The sequence below is a fragment of the Camelus ferus genome, chromosome 10, assembly GCF_009834535.1.
Source record: "Camelus ferus isolate YT-003-E chromosome 10, BCGSAC_Cfer_1.0, whole genome shotgun sequence".
In the NCBI taxonomy this organism is placed as follows: domain Eukaryota; kingdom Metazoa; phylum Chordata; class Mammalia; order Artiodactyla; family Camelidae; genus Camelus; species Camelus ferus.
Window position 1 is genome coordinate 7,596,408 of NC_045705.1, and position 20,448 is coordinate 7,616,855.

General features: G+C 38.2%; 1 protein-coding gene across 6 annotated transcripts in view; it reads left to right on the forward strand.

Annotated features, from left to right (window-relative positions):
- The window catches only part of MTMR2 (myotubularin related protein 2), an 86,887-nt gene that overhangs the window by 43,673 nt on the left and 22,766 nt on the right, over window positions 1–20,448 (forward strand). For 4 of the 6 annotated variants that reach the window (XM_006186509.3, XM_032488289.1, XM_006186510.3 and 1 more), the window contains 5 exons: window positions 9,353–9,428; window positions 14,978–15,072; window positions 15,228–15,338; window positions 17,337–17,438; window positions 18,524–18,607. In XM_006186509.3, the coding sequence (XP_006186571.1) occupies window positions 9,353–9,428; window positions 14,978–15,072; window positions 15,228–15,338; window positions 17,337–17,438; window positions 18,524–18,607 (468 nt within the window). Of the gene's footprint in view, window positions 1–7,874; window positions 8,126–9,352; window positions 9,429–14,977; window positions 15,073–15,227; window positions 15,339–17,336; window positions 17,439–18,523; window positions 18,608–20,448 lie in introns of those variants that run through there. The other 2 variants (XM_014560733.2, XM_032488291.1) reach the window with 2 other exon arrangements.

Consider the following 20,448-nt stretch of genomic DNA (forward strand, 5'->3'; position numbering starts at 1 on the left):
ATAAGGTCATGTGCCAAGGTACTGTCAGTTCATACTTAAGCCTGTCTTATTGAGGGGCATAGTCAACCCCTAGCATGAAGTGGTGCTTTCCAGACTGTTCCTCTGTAGATACTCACCCTTTGTTGTTGTTGTTGTTGTTGTTGTTGTTGAACCAGTGACGGTGATGTAATGTTATCCACCTCTTACTACTTGTGGTTTCAGCTGAAAACCAAATTGCCCTTGGCAGTGTTATAAAAAGAAAGGGCTTCCTTGTCCTTGAATTTGGATGTACTTTAAAATATATAACCAATAAGATCCATTCCAGATGCCAGTCTGTGGCTCTACCCTGTTCAGATTTTTGTTTGTGTGGTTCTTTTGCCTGCTCTGTGGTTTGTCAGTGAAGTATAAAAATAGAATAAAGTGAGGACTCATACAAAATAATTTTCTCTAGTAGAACTATCCAGTGAAGAGTAAGTTCATTATTTTTACATAAAGAAACTGTGGAAGATAGTTTGTAACTTCTACAGACTTATTTTTCTCTTTCAGGTGATTATAATTTAGTGTTTTGCAGCTTTCAGAAAATTTCTTTCCTGTTTTTCTATTATCCGACATTCCATGTGAAGACTGACCCATAAACTTGCCAACTTTCAGATCATCATTAGAGACAAGGTTTCTGAATTTCCTTTGTAGTGATTTCCTGATCAGAGAAAGGGAGATAGGTTAGGGTCACATGGAAAGTTACTGAGCGCTGTGAAAACAGTTTGATAAAGAGGACATAGAAGAAAGTGAGGGGAGAGCATGGTTGGGGAGAGAACAAAACTGAATTATGTTTTAGGAATAAAAAAGAATTATAAATTTCAATCTGTATGATTTTTTTTCCTGACCGGTAAGATTTTAATGTGATAATAGACTCTTCTTGATAGTTAAGAAAAGGATTCACTATTGTATTAAATGCTATTAAAGAACAGACTTTGAACAGTCTTATCTATTGATACAGCCAGAGCTCCGGAGGCAGGCTGGCATCTAACGCATCTGATGGGAAACGGAGTGGATACCCCTTTAGTAACATTACTTTGGGCCAGTATGGGAAAGTGTCTTATGTATTCCAGGGAGGTTCTCCTGGGGAGAGTTCTCTCTTCCTCGTGTATCTGAGGGTTTATAGCTTTTTCTCTGCTGAAGACACTTCCATGTGAACGCAGGCGAACCTGATGAATCAGCCTGGCTCCCGTGTCTTAGTTTCTCTACTCTTATTTTAGGAAGGTAGGCCCCTGCTGTTTTTGAGTCACCTCTTGTTTTGACCTTGACTCCTTCCTTCCTTTAGTCTGCAGTTCTTTTTCAACTGACACACCTGTTGAGTCAAGAATTCTTCTCAAGGGAGAATCATCAAGTATTACTCAATAGTTGCTTGTGTCTGTTTTATAAGCTTTGAGTCAAAGTTGATCACTTCTTCCCACAAGTTATCACATATACCTCTTTCTTCCTGCTACCACAGCCTATTCCAGGATTTTGATGTTTTTCTCCTAATCTGTTATCCTTTCATCTTTATCATATCCAGCTTTCGGCACCTTTTTGACCATGCCATTTACTCTTATCAGAGACCTGCAGGGATTTTCCTTCACATGACTGGTCAAGTTTAAAATCCTTACCCTCCTCTCCTTCCCTCATTTTGTTATGAAAATTTCCTAACACACTGTTGATTTTTATGAATTCTCTATATATTTTGGATATTAACCCCTTATCAGATATATGATTCGCAGATATTTCCTCCAGTTCGATACGTTGTCTTTTCATTTTGTTGCTGTGCAGAAGCTTTTTAGTTTGAAGTAGTCCAACTTGTTACTTATACTTTTGTTGCCTTTGCTTTTGGTGTCAAATCCAAAAAGTCATTGTCAAGGCTGATATCAAGGAGCTTATCCACTATATTTTCTTCTAGGAGTTTTATGCTTGCAGAGCTTTACATTCAGTTCTTTAATTCCTTTTGAGTTGATTCTTGTGTATGGTGTAAGACAGGAGTCCAGTTTTACTCTTTTGCATTTGGCTCTCCGGTTTTCCCAGCACTATTTATTTATTAAGGAGACTTTCCTTTCCCCATTGTATATTCTTGGGCAACTTTGTTGTAAATTAATTGACCATAAATGAGTGGGTTTATTTCTGTGCTCTCTAGTCTGTTCTGTTGATGTATGTGTCATTTTAATGCCAGTACCATACTGTTTTGATTACTATAGCTTTGTAATATAGCTTGAAACCAGAACACATGATGCCTCCAGCTGTGTTCATTCTCATGATTACTTTTCCTATTCAGGATCTTTTTGTGGTTCCATACAAATTGTAGAATTTTTTTTCTATTTCTGTTGAAAAATGCCAGTGGAATTTTGATAGGGATTACATTGAAGTTTTTATGTTTTTAATGTCAAAATTAACCTCTTTTTATATTGCATATTCATGAAGAAATTTTACTGGCTATAGTTATTTTTAATACTCTTTTCCTTTGAACTTTATTATATGTTTAATGTGGTTAATACACTATCCTATTACAGAATTAGAGTTTTCTGAGTCTCACTGTATATTTACCAGTGAGTTGTATATTTTCATATGTTTTCATGTTACTATTAGTGTCTTTTTATTTCATCTTGAAGAACTCCTTTCAGCATTTTTTGTAAGGCAGATCTAGTGGTGATGATTTTGTATAGTAGAGCTAGCTTTTATTCATCTGGGAAAATTTTCATTTCTTCTTCATTTCTGAAGTATACCTTTGTTGGATAGGGTGTTCTTAGTTGGCAATTTTTTCCTCTCAGCACTTTGAATATATCATTCCACTCTCTCCTGGCCTGTAGGTTTCTGCTGAGAAATCTACTGATGGCCTAATGGGGGTTCCCTTGTAGGTTACAGTCTTTGTCTTAATGGCTTTTAGGATTTTTCTCTTCCCTTTGATTTTTGACAGTTTTATTATACTGTGTCTTGGAGAAGATCACTTTGGATTGAAATAATGAGGTGATCTATTAGCTTCATGAAGTTGGATGTCCAACCTTCTCCCCAGGTTTGGGAAGTTCTCAGCCATTATTTTGTTTTAATAAGCTTTATTCCCCCCTTTCCTTTCTCTTCTCCTTCTGGGACGCCAATGATACTGCTGTTGATTCTTTTGATAGTGTCCCATAGGTCATGTAGGCCTTCTTTACTCTCTTGCATTCATTTTTCTTTGTTCTCTTCTGACTGGGTTATTTCAGAGTTCCTATCCTCTAATTCGTGGGTTCAGTCTTCTGTCTGTTCTGCTCTGCTGGTGGTGCTCTCGCTTACATTCTTTATTTCATTCACTGAATTCTTCAGCTTCAGAATTCCTGTTTGGTTCTTTTTAATGATTTCTGTCTCTGTTTATTTCTCATTATGGTCATGTATTGTTTTCTGAATTTTGCTGAATTGTCTATTTTCTTGTAGCTCATTGGGTTTCCCCAAGATGGCTATTTTGAATTCTTTATTGGGTAAGCCACAGATCTCTGTATCTTTGCCTTCAGTCACTGGGAGATGATCATGATCTTTTGGTAATGTCATGTTTCCTTTATTCTTCATGTTCCTTGTAGTTTTACATTGCTGCTTTGGCATTTGAAGTAACAGTTACCTCCTCCAATCTTTACTAGCTGAGAGATACTTTTTGTTGGTCCTGTTTGTGTTCTGGGGCTTTCTCCAACCTTGTCCATACACCTGCTCCACACTTTTTACTGCCTCTTGTGGCAGAATTCTTAAGCTTGTATGTCTTCTCTAGATCTTACAATGAACCAGCTAATATGTCTTTCATTATCCCAAAGGTGGTGCCACAGCTCGAAATTGTGGTTTCTCCCTTGTCCACAGACCCTGCCTTGGTTTCTTTGTGTACCCCTGTCTACCTGAGCTTACACTCACTGTTGTTGCCCTTAGAATTGTGAACAAGGAGCTGGCTGCAGGGTGGGGAGGATGTGGTTGTGCCATTTGGGGCATTGGGAGTTCTGGTGGGTGAGATTAGGGGATCCTTGGGTAAAGTTTTCCCAATGGCTCATAGGTAGGCGTCCTGCTGGAGTCTAGAATGCACATCCCTTTAATATTACTATCTGCCTCTTTCCGGAAGTCCTCCATTTTCCCAGTCATGGAGCTCTTGTTTTAATACTCCGGGGCTGTGGGAGAGAGATGGGTTTCTTTAGCAGTGTCCGCACAGCTGGGGAGGCTGGGTGTTCACTCACTGTTACCCCTTTTACCAGGGATTCCCACCCACCCCTTTTGGGGAGGGGTGATACTGGCAAAGGTCCTCTTAATAACCACTCTGATGCATCCAAACTTGTATTTTGTTGTTGTTATTGTTCAAATGGAGTGCTGGAACTTCTTTTGAAACCTAGACTTCCATAAAGGCTTTATCATCTGTGGGTGTCTTCCTTAGTCAGTGTTTTCCAGATACCGATGTCAACAGGGGTTAGAGTCAGTTCACAGGCTCCTGCTTGCTGGTTCCACAGCCTGTACCAGGTTCCACCTGCTTGTTACATGGTGCACAGGTGGGTGAGACTCCTTCTGGGTCCCTCTGCACGTGGTGCTGGATTCCATAGCTCCCATGGGGGCACTTTTGTTCATGGATAGATGTCAAATTTTAGACATTGAATAAAATAAAAATAAAAATAAAGGATGTCTTATTTTACATGATGCTACATCAGTCCTTTGCTGCTTTCTTTAGAAAAGTAAGATGCTTGCTATTCTATAGCTAAATCTAGAAGTTAGTAGTTCAAGAGTTAGAGATTTATGGCTCCCTGTGTATTTATGACATGCTGTCTCAAATATTACTCCCTGTGTATTTTAGAGCAGAGGAATAAAGCACCATGTGAATGAGCTATTGAGAGAAGAGACAATGAAAATTTATGTTGATGCGCATTGTTAAGTGGATAATAAGTATTTCTTATATTTTAATAGCCCCTTGCAAATCTCTTTATGATGCAGCTGTCTCATCTACTCACAAGCCTGTAAGCTGGATATTAATATTATCTTAATAATATAAGTGATGAAGCTAAGACTCACACGGGTTAGTACAGTGGCAGTAAATGGGTTTTTTTTGGCTGGAGGATAGTTAGGATATAAAACATGTTTTTCCTGTACAGCACAGATTTCTTATATATGAGTTTTAATTTTAATTCCTCTTTTTCAGCTTAATTACTGCCACAGGTCATTTTTTTTTCTTTTTTTCAAGAATAGGACATGTGAGTTATATTTTTGTTGACTTGGCATATCTGAGAATGGTTTCCATGTTAGCAAGGTCAGAGCATTTTCCTTCAAGAATCTGATAACATTTTCCTATTGTCTTCTAGTAATATAGTTTTATAGCGAAATCTGAAGGTAGCCTCGATTTTGCCTTTGTACTCTCTCTCTCTCTCTTAAAAATTTTTGTCTATATTCTCAATTTATTTTTTAATTAGAGTTCAAAAAATTTTTGCTAAGATGCACTGAGAGATGTCTGTTCATTGATTGTTATGTGGAACATGGTAAACTGTTTTGATCAACAGACTTAGAAGATCTTTATTGCAAAAGCATGTTCTTCAGTTACATATGGGATTATTGCTTCCATTCCTGTTTCATTTTTTTCCTTTAGGGAATGAAATTCTTTTATTGGTCATCATCTTCCCTCCTGATTTTTACGTCTGTTCTTTTTCTATAAATTCTTACAGGATTTCTCATATTTGCCTTCTACATAAGTGCTGTTTTCTAAGTAATCCACTCAGTTCTTTCTTAACTCCAACACAGATTTTATTTCTGCTATGACATTTACAATTTTTGCTGTCATTCCTTATTTTACTCATTTTTCTGAGTTTCAGCCACTCCTTTCTGTCCCTGGTTTTTCGGGTTTCCTTTTAGGCGTGTCAGATGGTTTATAAGTGGTCCTGCTCGTGCTCACAGGGAATTGCTTTCAGAGGATTGCTCGTCTGTTGAGCTCCAGGCTGATCCTTCCTTTTCCTCATCAAAGAGTCTATTCTTCTGGACCCCATTTTTTCCCTCTTCTGCTTTGTTAGGGATAGATTTGTTCAGGATCAGTGTTTGCTGGTAAACACAGGCTCCGGGTTGCCCTTGGCCCTGCTCCTCTCAGTTGTTGGAGTTCCTTTTTCTGTCTTCAGCTGTAAAGGGAGTTGTTCACGTGTACCCTCCCATGTACGCCTGTAATTAAAGTCTGTCGTCTCGGGCAGATTTCCCAAGCAGAGGTGTTTGTCTTGCTTCTCGTCATTGTCCTGCTGTCTGGTGGCCCAGTCCGGGAGGGTATAAGGGAGCTGTGGATCTCAGCATTCACTGCTTGCCTGTGGCTCCCTGTGCCTTTTCTCACTTTACGAAGCTTTACCGATGAAGGCTGCACCTCGTCATGCACCTGTGCCTCTGCCCGAACTGCCTTTCTCTCAGCTCCTGTCTGCAGCACACGGATTTTCTGGGGTTTGCAGTTTCCTTCTGAAAGTAGAAATATAGAAAGGGGGGAAGTTGTGGGGAACAACACTATAGCAACTACAAGGAGGTCTACCTGTGCAGTAGAGGGACTGCTGCCCAGCTTTGTAAGTGCCATAATCTTCGTCTTTTCAAGTCAAGTGGTTGACAGTGGGCAGAGGGTAAAGCAGCTTCCCTTTATATGACCTTTCGCATGTGTAGCCTTGTTTGACTTTTCCAGCATACTGTGTATTATTTATTTGTATCTTTTGGTCTAACTGTCTTCATAATTAGTAGAAAGTCTTACCAGATTCTGGCAATCTTGTTAGCTTAAATTGTTACTATCATTATTATTATTAATAGAAAACACTTATTAAGTATTATTTTGTGTCAACACTGATATAAATGCTTTCAATGTATTAACTCATTTAATTTTTATAACAACCCTTTTGTGGGGTACTATAATTATTACAATTTTACAAGTGGAGAAAATGAGGCATAAAGAAGTTGAGCACCTTGTCTAAGAGTACGTAGCTAGTCAGGACTTGGACCCAGAAGTCTATGTATTTGCATCATGTAACTTTTTATGCTGTTTTCTGCATCTTCATAGGCCTGCCCTTCCTCCCTCCCTCTTCTTTCCTTTTTTCTCAGGTTTCTTTTATGACTACATAAAAGACTATGTCAGGAACAGGCAATGACTTTTTTTCAGTTTCAGAATGTGGAATATTAAAACAATACATATGTGTGTATATTCTAGTTATTTAAGTATTGCACTAAGGTGATTTTGTGAAATAAATTAAATTTTTCAAAAATATGAATTTGTTTAGATTGCAAATTTGTTGAACAGAAGTAATTTGTTCTTTGTAGTTCTTCGTTTATTGTCCTTTGGTGAACATTGGGCTGTGACAATAACGTTAACCCTTTAGTCTAATTCCCCCTAAGCACCTAACTTAACCTAGGGAATGACTTGATTATCAGTAAGAATTAGATTCGTTAGATTAGTGCTGCCCAGTTTGGGCACCACTAGGCAGATGGCTGCAGAGCACTTGAAATGTGGTTGGGCTGGTCGAGACGTGCTAGAAGTATAAAACATATTCTGGATTTTGAAAGCTCAGTATGAATAAAAGAATATTAAATGTCTCATTCATACTTTAAAAATATTTATTGCATGTTGAAATGACAATATTTTTACTTACTGGGTTAAATAAGATATTAAAATCAAATTTTGCCTGTTTCTTTTTACTTTTTTAAGTGTGACTACAGGACAATTAAAAACTACACATGTGCCTCATTTTATATTTTTATTGAGAATTCGGAAATGTATGAGCTGCGGTGCCTCTTCTCTAGGACCCTGGTGGGAGGAGGACAGACAGGCAGTCAGAGGGGCGTGAGGAGTGCGGGTGGGAGCTTGTGCGAGGAGACAGCCAACCCAGGTTTGACGGCCCACAGGAGGTGACCTTTTAGGCAGCGGTAGTACCTTGCTTTTTCTTCCTTTTTATCTTCTTTCGAGGACTCTGTCTGCTCTTTGGATTGAAGGAAATAAAAGTTGAAAACTATTTTTAAAAAAAATTGAGAATCTTCTTTCTAGTGATAATGCTTCCCAGTCTGATGGAACAGATTAAGGTTGAAGGAGACGGCCTGAGTCTGCTCACAGAGACCACCGCTCGGCCCTCCCCGCAGGCCAGCTTAGACAACCAAATGGATGGTAATGGCTCTTGCAGAGTCTGAAACACAGGTCAGTTTGAGATCTCTTGAGTTCAGAGTGTCTGTGGGACGTCTAGATGGAGAGGAACATTAAGCAATTGGGTGTATGGAACTAGAGTCCAAGCACAATCTCAGCTGGCCATGTAGATTGGAGTTGGGTGCAGTCATAGATAAAGGAATGAAGTCATCAGGAAGTGAGTAAAGTGAGAAGTGGGCACCTTTGAACAGGGAACAGGGTAGGTTGAGAAAAGGGAGTATAAAGGTCATTGAAAACGAGTGGCCGGAGAGGGAAGAGTTCAGACAGGAGAGTAAGCTTTCAGAAGCAGGCAAGTGCAGGTAGTGTCAAAGGAGGTAGAAGTGAAGGCTGAGAAGCGCCAGTGTCTTTAATGATGAGGAGGCTACTGAGAGGAAAGCAGGGCCCTTGGAAGGGGCCGGGTTAGGTGGCAAAGCCAGATTGTGGAAGGTTGAGGAATCATTGGGGGATACAGAACTGGAGGCGGTAAGTTTCTTGTCTGGCAGTGAAAGAGGAAGGTTTTGGTAGCAGTGGGATATACTTACCAGACGACAACTGTGTGTGTCGTCTCTGGGTTGTAAATCCACTGGAAAACTGTGATTCTGTACCTTTACATTCTTCCTTGTAGTCCCGTGTAACATTCTTCATAGAGTGACTACTCAATAAATGTTGTTAATCATGATTTTCATCTTTTTAATTAAATTAATCAAATCTCTCTCAACAAGAATATCAGCATGATTTCCAAATTCTCTACACATTAAAACTACGTGAGAACTTGATTTTATCCAAGTGTAAAGGCACTAAGGCCCTTGGGCATGGCTTAAGGGAAAGAAAATGGACTTTGTAGTCCACCGTGACTGTAATTTAAGTCTAGGCTCTAACACTTTTTAGCTATGGGATCTTGAACTCAAGTTAAATGTCACTGCTGGCCTCTTTTCCCTCGTCTATGAAATTAGGATAATAACACCTACCATAAAGGGTTTTTGTAGGATTCAGTGAGAAAATGTGCAGTGTTTTGTATAGTACCTTATACAGTTAGGCACTCAGTAAATGCTCTGTAGAAAAACAGCAACTTCATATGTTATACGTGCCAACATTACAGCCTTTTAATTTGATTTAAAGAAGTATATGTGATATGACGTTATAACTTTAAATAAGACCAATTGAAATTTGAGTAAAAAATTAGATTAGCCTTTGAATAAAAAATGTTTCTTTTCTTGCCCTCTCTTCCCCATTCCAATCCAGGTCCTGAGGGAGTCTAACAAATTAGCAGAAATGGAAGAACCGCCCTTGCTTCCAGGAGAAAATATTAAAGACATGGGTCTGTAATGGTATTTTTTGTCAAATGTCTTCTCCTTTCTGACTGTACAGACTGTTCAGCGCTCTCGGTGTGCAGAGGACAGCCTCACTGCCCAGACGCCTCCTGTCTGGCGGGCTCCTCACTGCCTGCCTTCCCGATACCCAGGGTGTTCTGAGAGCCTAGCTCTTGACCTGTTGGTTGTGTTTGTACTTGGACCTCTGGGAAACATGCAGATTGAACTACGTTCTGCTGCTCCTCTGGTTTGCTTTACTTTCATTGAAAGTAGGTGACTCAAAAAAACAAACAAACTAGCTGAATTCCATCAAAGTAAATTTCACTATTTTGAATAAGAGAGTGGGTTGTGTAGATAAAAAAAAACACTTAGTTTTCATTTTGTACAAGTCATTTTTCTTAAAACACATTCTCTCTTTTTGCGTCTTTATTTTTTTGCTACTCTGAATAAACTCAGGTCGATTTGGGGATAAATATATTTCATCTCCATTGTAAAGCAAGCCATTTGCATGTGGGTGCATTTCTTTGTCTAGCCCAGAGAACTCAGCATTAATTGATTGTATGGACTGGAAACTGGAAACAAGCTCTTAAGCAATTTTTTTGTCCTCATGCTTTCACTGTTTCATTTGTGTGGTAATCTACAAATACCCATAGCTTTTTAAATTTTAAAATTATTTATTTATTGAAATATAGTTGACTTAAAGTATTATATTGGTTTCAGGTGTACAATATGGTAATTTGGTATTTTTATAGATTACACACCATGCAAAGTTATTATAAAACATTGACTATATTCCTGTGTACATTACATTCGTGTAGGTTAATTACTTTACAGTTGGCAGTTTGTACCACTTAATCCCCTTTACCTGTTTTGCCCCTTTCCCCATCCCTCTCCCATCTAGTAACCACTAGGTTGCTCTCTGTATCTGTGAGTCTGTTTCTGTTTTGTTGTATTTGTTCCCTTGTTTTGTTTTTTCAATTCCACATGTAAGTGAAAACATATGGTGTTTGTCTTTCTCTGTCTGACTTACTAACTTAGTACCCTTCACGTCTATCCATGTTGTTGCAAGTGGCAAGATTTCATTCTTTTTTAGGTGTCCATTTACAGAGGAATGGAAAAGGAAGATGTGGTGTATGTATACTGTGGGTTACTACTCAGCCATAGGGAAAGGATGAAATTTTGCCATTTGCAGTAACACAGATGGACTTGGAGGGCACTGTGCTAAGGGAAATAAGTCAGACAAAGACAAATATTTTACGATATCACTTATATGTGGAGTTTAAAAAGTACAGCAAACTAGTGAATATAACAAAGAAGCAGACTCACTGACGCAGAGAACTAGTGCTCACCAGTGGGGAGAGGGGAGGAGGAGGGGCCAGTTAGAGGCAGGAGATTAGGAGGTACAAACTATTAGGTATAAAATAAGCTGCAAGGTTGTATTGTACACCACCAGGAATAGAGCCAATACTTATAGTAACTACAAACAGACTATATAGCTTTTAAAAATTGTGGATCATTAACATTATACACCTGTAACTTATATAATATTGTACAGCCTCTATACTTCAATTAAAAACAAAGATTGCATGCTTGTGTTCATAAAAGAACTCTATAAGTAACGTTGGATGATCATTTTATTATCAATCATAATTTTAAAAAGAACTTAATAAATGCCTAATTTCCCTTGGCCAGGTGTCATTTCCTAATGTCAAAATAAGCGAGCCAGAGGGGCATCTCCTCCCAGAATGTGTTGCTCTTGCCCACAGGACATTCAGTCCCTTCACACTTAGCATGCTGTTTACCTCTTCTTGCTCTTAACTCTTGGTTGAATACCTCCCCACTTCCTTTTTTCCCATACTCACTTCTACCCTAAGCTTTTGTTCTGCTGAACTACTTACTAAGCTAGACATCACACATTGTCAGCGCTGGATATTATATAATCACAGCTGTTACTATATTGAGTGCTTCCTGTCCAGCTTAGTCATCGTCACAGTGACCTTATGAGAAAGATGTTAATCCCATTTTGTAGATGAAGAAACTAAGGCACAGGGAGACTACCTAGCTGGTAGAGTGACAGCTAGTGTTGTGACAGGTTTTTTTCCTCTTCTGAACCTATAGCATTTGCTATTTCTGCTATGATAAATGATCTTATAAAAGACTTTCAAGTTACCACTCAGTATCGTTGTTGTCTCCTCTTCCTTTAAATAGAACACTCCCATTAGGACCTCACCCTTGACTCATCTCCCTCTTCGTTCCCTGCTCTTTTTGGTTGACCATATCAAAATTAGTAGCTTTACCTACCATCTTTTTACTGATGATGCCAAAATTAGTTACTTCTAGTGTGAACCTCTGTCCTAATACATAGAAACAGTTGTGTCTTAGACACATGCCCTTGGGTGTTCTGTAGATACCCCTTATACCCAGCATCTCCAAGCCTGAAGTCATCACCTTTATCTCTAAATTTACTCCTTTCCTTTTATTCTCTCCCTCAGTTAGTATCCACACTGGTTGTTGTTGACTCAAGGCAGAAATCTGGGATTCATCCTAGGCTGTTCTTTTTTTCTGAACTCTGACATCAAGTCAGTTCACCAAATGCAGAGGAGTAATCTCTAAGGATTTCTTGAATTTATGTTTTCCTCTCAATTTTCAAGAGCCCTTGATATAATATTTATGTACATTGAGCTTCAGGTACATATGGGAAACTGCTAGGAGCTTAGGAGAGAGATCAGGGCTGGAAGTCCATATTTTGGAATCATCAGAACGTGGATAGTAGTTGAAAATCAAAGGAGGAAAATAACCCAGAGCAGGTATGGAGTGAGAAGAGGGCCAAGAACATAGCTTTGGTGAACATTTTACAATTATACGGTAGAAGAGACCAGAGAGATTGAGAAGGAATGAAAAGAATGCGATACAACATAAACGAGAGAGATCCAGACACTATACTTACCTTTGCCCAAGTGGTTACTGTAGTTTCCCAAGATGAGCTTCTTCCCTGCGTTGAGCGCTGTATCAGCATCTCTACACACCTCAAGGGTGCCTGCCACTGGGGCACGGCTCACCTGCCTGTGTTCCCTGAACGTCCTCCGATCCCGTAGCTGAATGGACTGCCCTTTGCATTACTTAAAGTATGTTTTTGTGCTGCTCTTTCTGCACAGATTGCATGCTCTCACGTATTACCTTTATTTGTGTATATTTTACATCCTTGTAAATAGGTATTCTCAAAGTCGTTTTGGTCTACCTCATACAAACTATTATGGATTCTTTTTTCACAGTGAGCTCAGGAAAAATTTGAGAGGATTAGTAATCTCAGCTCTTTTAGTAACACTAGGCAGCATTAGTAGTGCAAAATTTAGAGGAATACCTAATAAATAAAATATTTGAATCAAAAACCATCTGTATAGACTTGATCATTGTACAGAAAATTAAATGTAACGTAAGATATAAGGCTAGAGTACCTGGAATGTATTAATTCGTGTAGAAAAGACATTTGATTCTTAGTTGGTCTGAGCAGTTTAGATGTTTTTAAAAGTCCGAGTGGTGTTGGAACATCAACAGAACGCTTTAACAGCAGCAGCAGCAGTGTCAGACCGTCGTGGCCTGGGCGCATCGGCAGGAGGGGTGGTCCTGGCCTGCAGTATTCCACCTTCTAACACGGGGGACGGACTGTGTACCTGATGGCTTGGCTTTGTGTGATGTGGTGGAAAGGGATTGGGACTTGCAGTCAGAGGAGCTGCATTCAAGTCCTCACCTTAGTAGTTACCGCTTCTGAAACAGTAAGCAATTTGTTTTACTTGTCTGAGCCTGCTAAAAATCGTAGGTAACTAGGAATCTTATACTTAAGGGTTGTTTTGACGGCTAAAGAGGTACTCAGGTCAAAATTACTCTATAAATTCTGAAGTGCCTGGTGTCAGTGCTGGTTGGCACTGTTGTCATTTGCTCCGGTCACAGTCTCCCTTCTACTTGGTACAAACCCTGCTAGGTTGGCATCAGTTCTCTCTTGAGAGTGGCTTAGCTGCCACCAGCCTGGAGAAAAGGATAAACAGGACAGAACGAAGCAGAGCCTGGTGATGGGAACAGTAAGTTAGGCGTGACCCCTTGTATTTGGTGCAGTACTTTTATTTTGAAAGCACTTTCATGCATATTATTTCACGACTTCAGAATAAAGGGGAAGGTGTAACGAAAACTCTGGCCTAGGGGGGACATATTATTCTATAGTAAAATATAGAATAATAAGATTGGTTTTCTTGTGTGAGTTAAGAAAACTGGCTCTGGAAAGAATCCAGAAATGTTTTTAGTAACACTGACTAAAGTTTTCCCAGTTGAGGTAAAAATTCATAAGAGCAAGGAGATGTATGCAAGGCAAGTTTACGTATCTTTCTATAATGATGAGCTTATTTAATTTTAAAAGCTTCCCTCTAAATGAAACACTGGAAATGCATTGGAAACAATGATTTAAAAAATGTAGCTCAGACTCGCACATTCCCAAGGGAGCTGTTTCAGACGTTAGAAATGTTTGTTAGAAGATCAGTCTCATTTCAGATTCCATACGAAGCAATCAGTCCTTCAAAGTGATGAACAGAAAGCAAAGTCAGGAGGTTGCAATACATCATTAAACATACTTCATGCTCCTCAGTTTTCCCGGAAGCCCCTTGAAAGGTTCTTAGAAAGTTTTTGCTCCTAATTGTGCCTTACTTCCTTGGAACAATGAAAATACTCCTTTATCTGCTTATTTACTGCAGTAATGACATAGCAGGGATTTATGAATATTTTAAGATTTTAAAAAACTTTGTATCAGGCTTTATAAACTCTACCGTAGTAAATATTATTTTGAGCTAGTGGCAGCAGAGTTACCCTGCTTATTTAAAATAATTAACACATGTTTTGAAAAGCAGTCGTACTGTATAGATTCATTATTTATCATTTAATTAAATAATGCTTTGTTTATTTCTCTGCAAAGTTTGACATCAATTGTTTGGTTAGGAATATAATACCCTCATATCATACTATTATTTTTCTAAGAAATTACATTTCACGTACATTTCATTTCCCCCACAGCATTTTCCCCACAAATATAACCAGCTCAGCAGCTTCTGGTGTTACATGTTTCGGGGACTGTGTATTTAGAGGAATGTTGACACACTAGACTGGCCAGAAGACGACCAGCAGATTGAGGAGGTGATCTAGGAGGTCTGATTAGCTGGCTGGTGGCCGTGACTTGAGACACTGTCACCACCATTGCTACCACGCCTCCGTGCACTACTCCAACCACTGCGCCTGCTGTGTCACCAGGGAGAGTGGCCGCCTTGGCTTCCCTGTGTTCTGTCTCCCTCTGCCTCTTCAGTCCTCCCCATTCATTCTGCATTCCTTCCCCAGGTTAGTGTGTGATTGGAAGCTTGCTTTGGCTTCCCAGGTCGCTTTGAATCATCGGCTCTGTGATTTTCAAGCATTATGTAGACTAGCAGTCAGATTTCTATTAAATTTTACCTGTGAAAAGATGAGAATGCAGTTTTTAATAGTGTGCAATATACAGTAAATTGTGGACTCTTCTCCTTTTCAGCCAAAGATGTAACTTACATATGTCCATTCACTGGTGCTGTCCGAGGAACTCTGACTGTTACAAATTACAGATTATATTTCAAAAGCATGGAACGGGTAAGACTTGTCAGATTAGATTTTTATATGTACATCTATGTGTTGATTGTTCATCTTTGATCATTTTTATTTAAAGCATTTCTAATTAAGATTTTTTTCAGCTATAATTGTACAGTATCAGTTGCTCAGCTTTATTTATTTTTTCTTTCCTTTAGGATCCCCCATTTGTTCTAGATGCTTCTCTTGGTGTTATAAGCAGAGTAGAAAAAATTGGTGGTGCTTCTAGTCGAGGTGAAAATTCTTACGGACTAGAAACTGTATGCAAGGTAAATGTTGTAATACGTATGCAATTTTATTTGGTTTGCAAAGCTTTGTATTAAATAGAGCCCGTGTTTAGAAATCGGTTTCCAAAATGTCAAATGGATTTTGTAATAAAAACATCATTCTAGTAGAAGAAAACAACATTTAGTTGTAATAAAAAGATGACTTGAATTTTTTGAACCCAACACAAAGTGCTCTCACATTCATTATTTTATGTTGGGCCTCATAAAAATCTTGAAGTAGGCACAATTGACAGTACTACCTTTAATTTACAAATTAGAAGCATTAGGCTCTGAGCAGTTGGCTCATAGTACTTTGTAGTGGAAGAACTGGTAACGACGCATTCACCTGTCTTTCCTATTTCTCGTTCTCATAATTTGTCTGCTTCTGAAACAACAGTGGGGACAATTTCGTATCACAGACCTTCCCTATTTTCTTATCTAACTCGTGTTCTTTAAATGCATGGATACTTGAATGAAACTTACATTGTTATAATTTTATATCCAGTCGTAGGCATTTAGTACCGTGTGCCGCTTCTGCAGGTCCTGGTTCTCCTTATTGAGGCCTAGTGAACACCTCTCGATTCAGGCTCACCTCCGTCCTTCCTTTGCTGTTCTGCCAGTGCCGGGAAAGTAGGAGCAGCAGCACGTGCATGACTCCCAGGGTCCTTTCTTAGGCCGATCTTAGGAGTCTCATGAATCTAGCGTTAAAGCTAATGACTTAGTAATTATCTGTATGCTTTTCCCTCATAGTCGGAAGGGCTCTGAGAGCGTTGTAGTTGTCAACCATGTGACAAGACGTTGTCTCCTGGTCACTCTTCTGTGGTCTAATAATAACAGAGCGTAGAATATGAGAGGATGTGAAAAAGGGTGACTTTGAACTTTTGATCATTTTAAATGTGATTTTTTTCCCATGAACAAGACCCTCATCAACAAACCAGCCATTCTTAGGGCCCCTGCTGTGGTGCTTTTGGAGACTCTGTGTTTAACAGAGTGATTATGTATGTCCCTGCTAGTTGTAAAGATATTTACTGAGGAAAAACAAGGGATCAATTTAGGTTCCTGCACATGTTTGTTTTAAAAGATAGTAGAGCTATCGTTTCTAGTTTTGGATCAGATGTGTAATCAAATCTTGTTCATGTTCTGTTGGTGCATTGTAGTGGGGTGTGTCTGTGTTCAGTTTTACAGCATGTGGTGTAATAAAGCTATTCTGAATTCTGTCTAGATGAAAACACTTGAATAAAATGGATAGTCTTGACATTATTCTTCATCTCAACTTTTTTCTCAGTGCTGTTAAGATGTCAGGAAACTGGAACATGAATATGTATCTACATCTAACCTGAGCATAGACAACTGCTTGAGGGCAAATAAGGGAAGGGAACCTGGGGTCTTTAGATCTGACTGTAGAGCCTGGACGATATCAGCCAGACTATCCAGAGTTCCTGCTGGTGGATGGGTGAAGAACTGGGCCATGGAGTGGATGAAGACCTTTAGGCCGACTTTGGCTCTGTCATTCTAGTAGCGGGAGACTTATGGAGAGAAGATCCAATGGAAGGGATTACAAATAGGAAAATGGTCACAAAGCTTAATGGAAATGAAGACATTTATGAAATACAACAACAGCTAATCAGGTTTTTAATAGGGAAATTCATGACAGAAAATGGGCCTTCACAGGGAAAGGACATATGTTGATAGTGTGTATCAGTCATGTGATAGCAGTGCCTACGTCAGACGCTGCCTCCTTCACTGGCCTGCCTTGAGTTCACAAGCAGAGGTTAATTTTCTTTCCTCTGAATTCTGCCTTGTGTCAGAGTGCCTTGTGTTTGTTTTTCTATCAATAAGGTGTTGTTTCCCTGCTTCCAGGAGCTGTTGTCTGATTTATTTTTGTATCCTACATTCACAGATGTTAACATTTTATAAGATAGTTTTAAGTTGCCTTGTTTATTCATTAAATAAAAAGTGAACTAACAATGATAGATGACTTGGATCCTAACTCTTTCCCAGGATATTCGGAATTTACGGTTTGCTCATAAACCTGAGGGGCGAACAAGAAGATCTATATTTGAGAATCTAATGAAATATGCATTCCCTGTCTCTAATAACCTGGTAAGATTTTCTTATCTTTGAAAAATCTGTATTGTAATTATTGGCGTGGTTTTAAGAAACGTCTAGGCTATCTAGAATCTCCACATTTTCAATCCTACTTTACTGTTTAACCAGATGTATAATTTAGGTTTAATCTAATCTCTAGGACCAAGTTTTTTGGTATAAAATGAGGAAGCTGGACTGGCTGATTTCTGAGGTCCGTTCCTGCAGACTGATACTCTGTCATTATAGAATTTTTTTATCTAGGGTATTTCCATAATGAAAAGCTGTGTGTAGTTTCCATTAGGATGTGAAAGCCCCTTTTTAATTGGGAGCGGAGAATTAAGCCTAGCAATTTTAGTAGGGAAGGGAGGACAAATTCTTAGTTGAGTTCCTACTGTGTGCTATTAACAGTGTTAGGCTTCCACATTTATTTTATATAATCTAATGTCCACAGTAGCCTGTGGTGGTAAATATTATTTATCCATATTTTAAAGTTGAAGCCAGGAGCAGGTAGGCAGTTAACTCAATGGCTCAGTTAGTAGGGAGTAAAATTTGGAATCAATCCTGGTCTTCTGACTCTAGTTTGAGTGTTTTTCATCATAGTTGTTCCTGCCACTTTGTCTCCATTACTGATAAATAAAGTTTTCTTTTTTGATACACAGATTGCATGCCAAAAAAGAAACAGTTCATTCAGTATGTTTTATAAAATGTAGCACAATCTTTAAAGCTGCCTAACTGCTGAAACTGTGACGTCAGACTAGTTCATTGCATTAGAAGATGTCTTTTCTATGTCATATGTCTTTAACTATTTAGAAGTAAACCTAAAACAGCTACCAAAGATAAATTCTGAATGAAATATGGTGATACGTTAGCATTTGATAAATATTGGTGGTGGCCTTTGTGCTTTTTTTAATGTTTGAAAAATATACAGTTAAGTTCTCAAAATTATAAAGCAAAAGATAAAACAATAATATAAAACGATGCCAATACAAAATACCTTTGCAGATAAGTAAATGAAAACTCTAGATATGATAAGATTACATTTATGATTCATTACCTCCATAATTGTCTTTTTTAGCTTTAACTCCTTTTACTTTTTGTAGCCTCTTTTTGCTTTTGAGTACAAAGAAGTATTCCCTGAAAACGGATGGAAGCTCTATGACTCTCTTTCAGAGCACAGAAGGCAGGTATGTATGTTTTTTCTTTTAATTTTAACATTCTGTATTCTTTCTATTTCAACAGAGACTTCATGGGTAGAAGTAAACAGCTTTATATAGTTCTGTGGGTTTTTTTTTTTTTTAAATGAAGGCTAATCTTGATATTTTTGGGAGCCTTTCAATTTCTTTAAACTGCTTTTCAAACTATGTCAGTGATCTTTTATGAATCCTAAGTGTTTACAAGTGAATCAGTTTATTTAAAAAATGTTTAATAATTAAAAAAATAAAATTATAAATATGTTTTAACATTCTTATATGTCATTTGACATTTTTCACTCAGATTTTTCTTTTGGGGTGTCCTATAATTTAATTCTGAAAAAATTTCCTTACGTTCTACTGCTTATAACTTAGCTCTACATAAAATTTTGGAAGTTCTACATCTTCACAGAGGACACACTTGTACATGCAGTGTTAACAAATCAAATCTGATAGTGTATGAAAGAGATAATACATCATGACCAAGGTGAGTTGGCTTAATGTTAGAAAACCTAATAATGTGATTCACCACAGTAAGAGATGAAGGCAGAATTCAGTCTTGAAATCTGTGTTGTAGTGTATCCTTCCCCCATCCTCCTCAGTACACCACTTCCCACAGAGTTCTTACACTGCACTACTTAAACTCTACCTAAAATAGTCCTTATTTTTTTACTTTGTTCACTGTGCTTTCTTGCGAATTTAAGTTCAGACACATTGTGCTGAACTTAAGAATTCACTATGCTGTTCATTGTTCACTGTGCTTTCTTGAGAATTTAAGTTCAGACACATTGTTTCTTAATAGTCATTAGATTTGATATCCAAATTATTATAAAATTCAAATATGAAAACCATTAAGCTGTGATTTTTGTATTTAGATTTTAAACGTTGCATTTTAATTACTATAAAGCTTCTGGTTTGTTCCACAAAGCTAGGAAGAATAAAAACCCATCACTAGAGAACTAAAGGTATCCAGATGGTTTGAAACTGAGTTTGTTGCTCAGCCACATGTGGCAAGTGAAATTTTAAAATTCCTCATTCAGTCATAAAACCAAGCGCTAGCAAACTATGAAGCAGAATACAAAATAAATGGATCAACTAAAAGCCAAGAGTCTACAAGTAACATTGTAAAAGTTTTGCTAATCCAAAAATCCAGTGTCAGAAATAGGTGGCAGAGCAATCAGGAAATCTAACAAATGTCTGTAAAATTGTAAAAATGAAGAATATTCTTTGGGAATCTGGGTAAAAATTGCTGTCAGTTCTAGTAACATTCAACATAGAGTTTTGGAAAAGAGATGAGTTAACTGTGTCCAAAAAAAATAAATAAGTTATGAAAAAGAATAAGAGTAAGTGCAAAACAAGCAGAGAACCCAGTCACAAAGTGGACAGAAGCCCTAAACAGACATCTCTCCAAAGAAGACACAGAGATGGTCAACAGGCACAGGAAAAGATGCTCAACATTGCTAATTATTAGAGAAACGCAAATCAAAACTGCAGTGAGGTATCACCTTACACTGGTCAGAATGGCCATCATCAAAAGTCCACAAATTATAAATGCTGGAGAGAGTGTGAAGAAGAGGGAACCCTCCTATCAAAAAGCTGATTAGCTGATAACCTTATGGACATTCTCTTGTGTGTTATTTGTGGGAATTCTCTTGTTGCATTTAATATTTTTTCCTTATCTTTAAGTTTTGTCAGTTTGATTACTGTGTGCCTCCACATGCTCCTCTTTGGGTTAATCCTGTATGAAACTCTCTGTGTTTCCTGGACTTGGATGACTGTTTCCTTTCCCAAGTTAGGGAAGTTTACAGCTATTATCTCTTCAAATATTTTCTTAG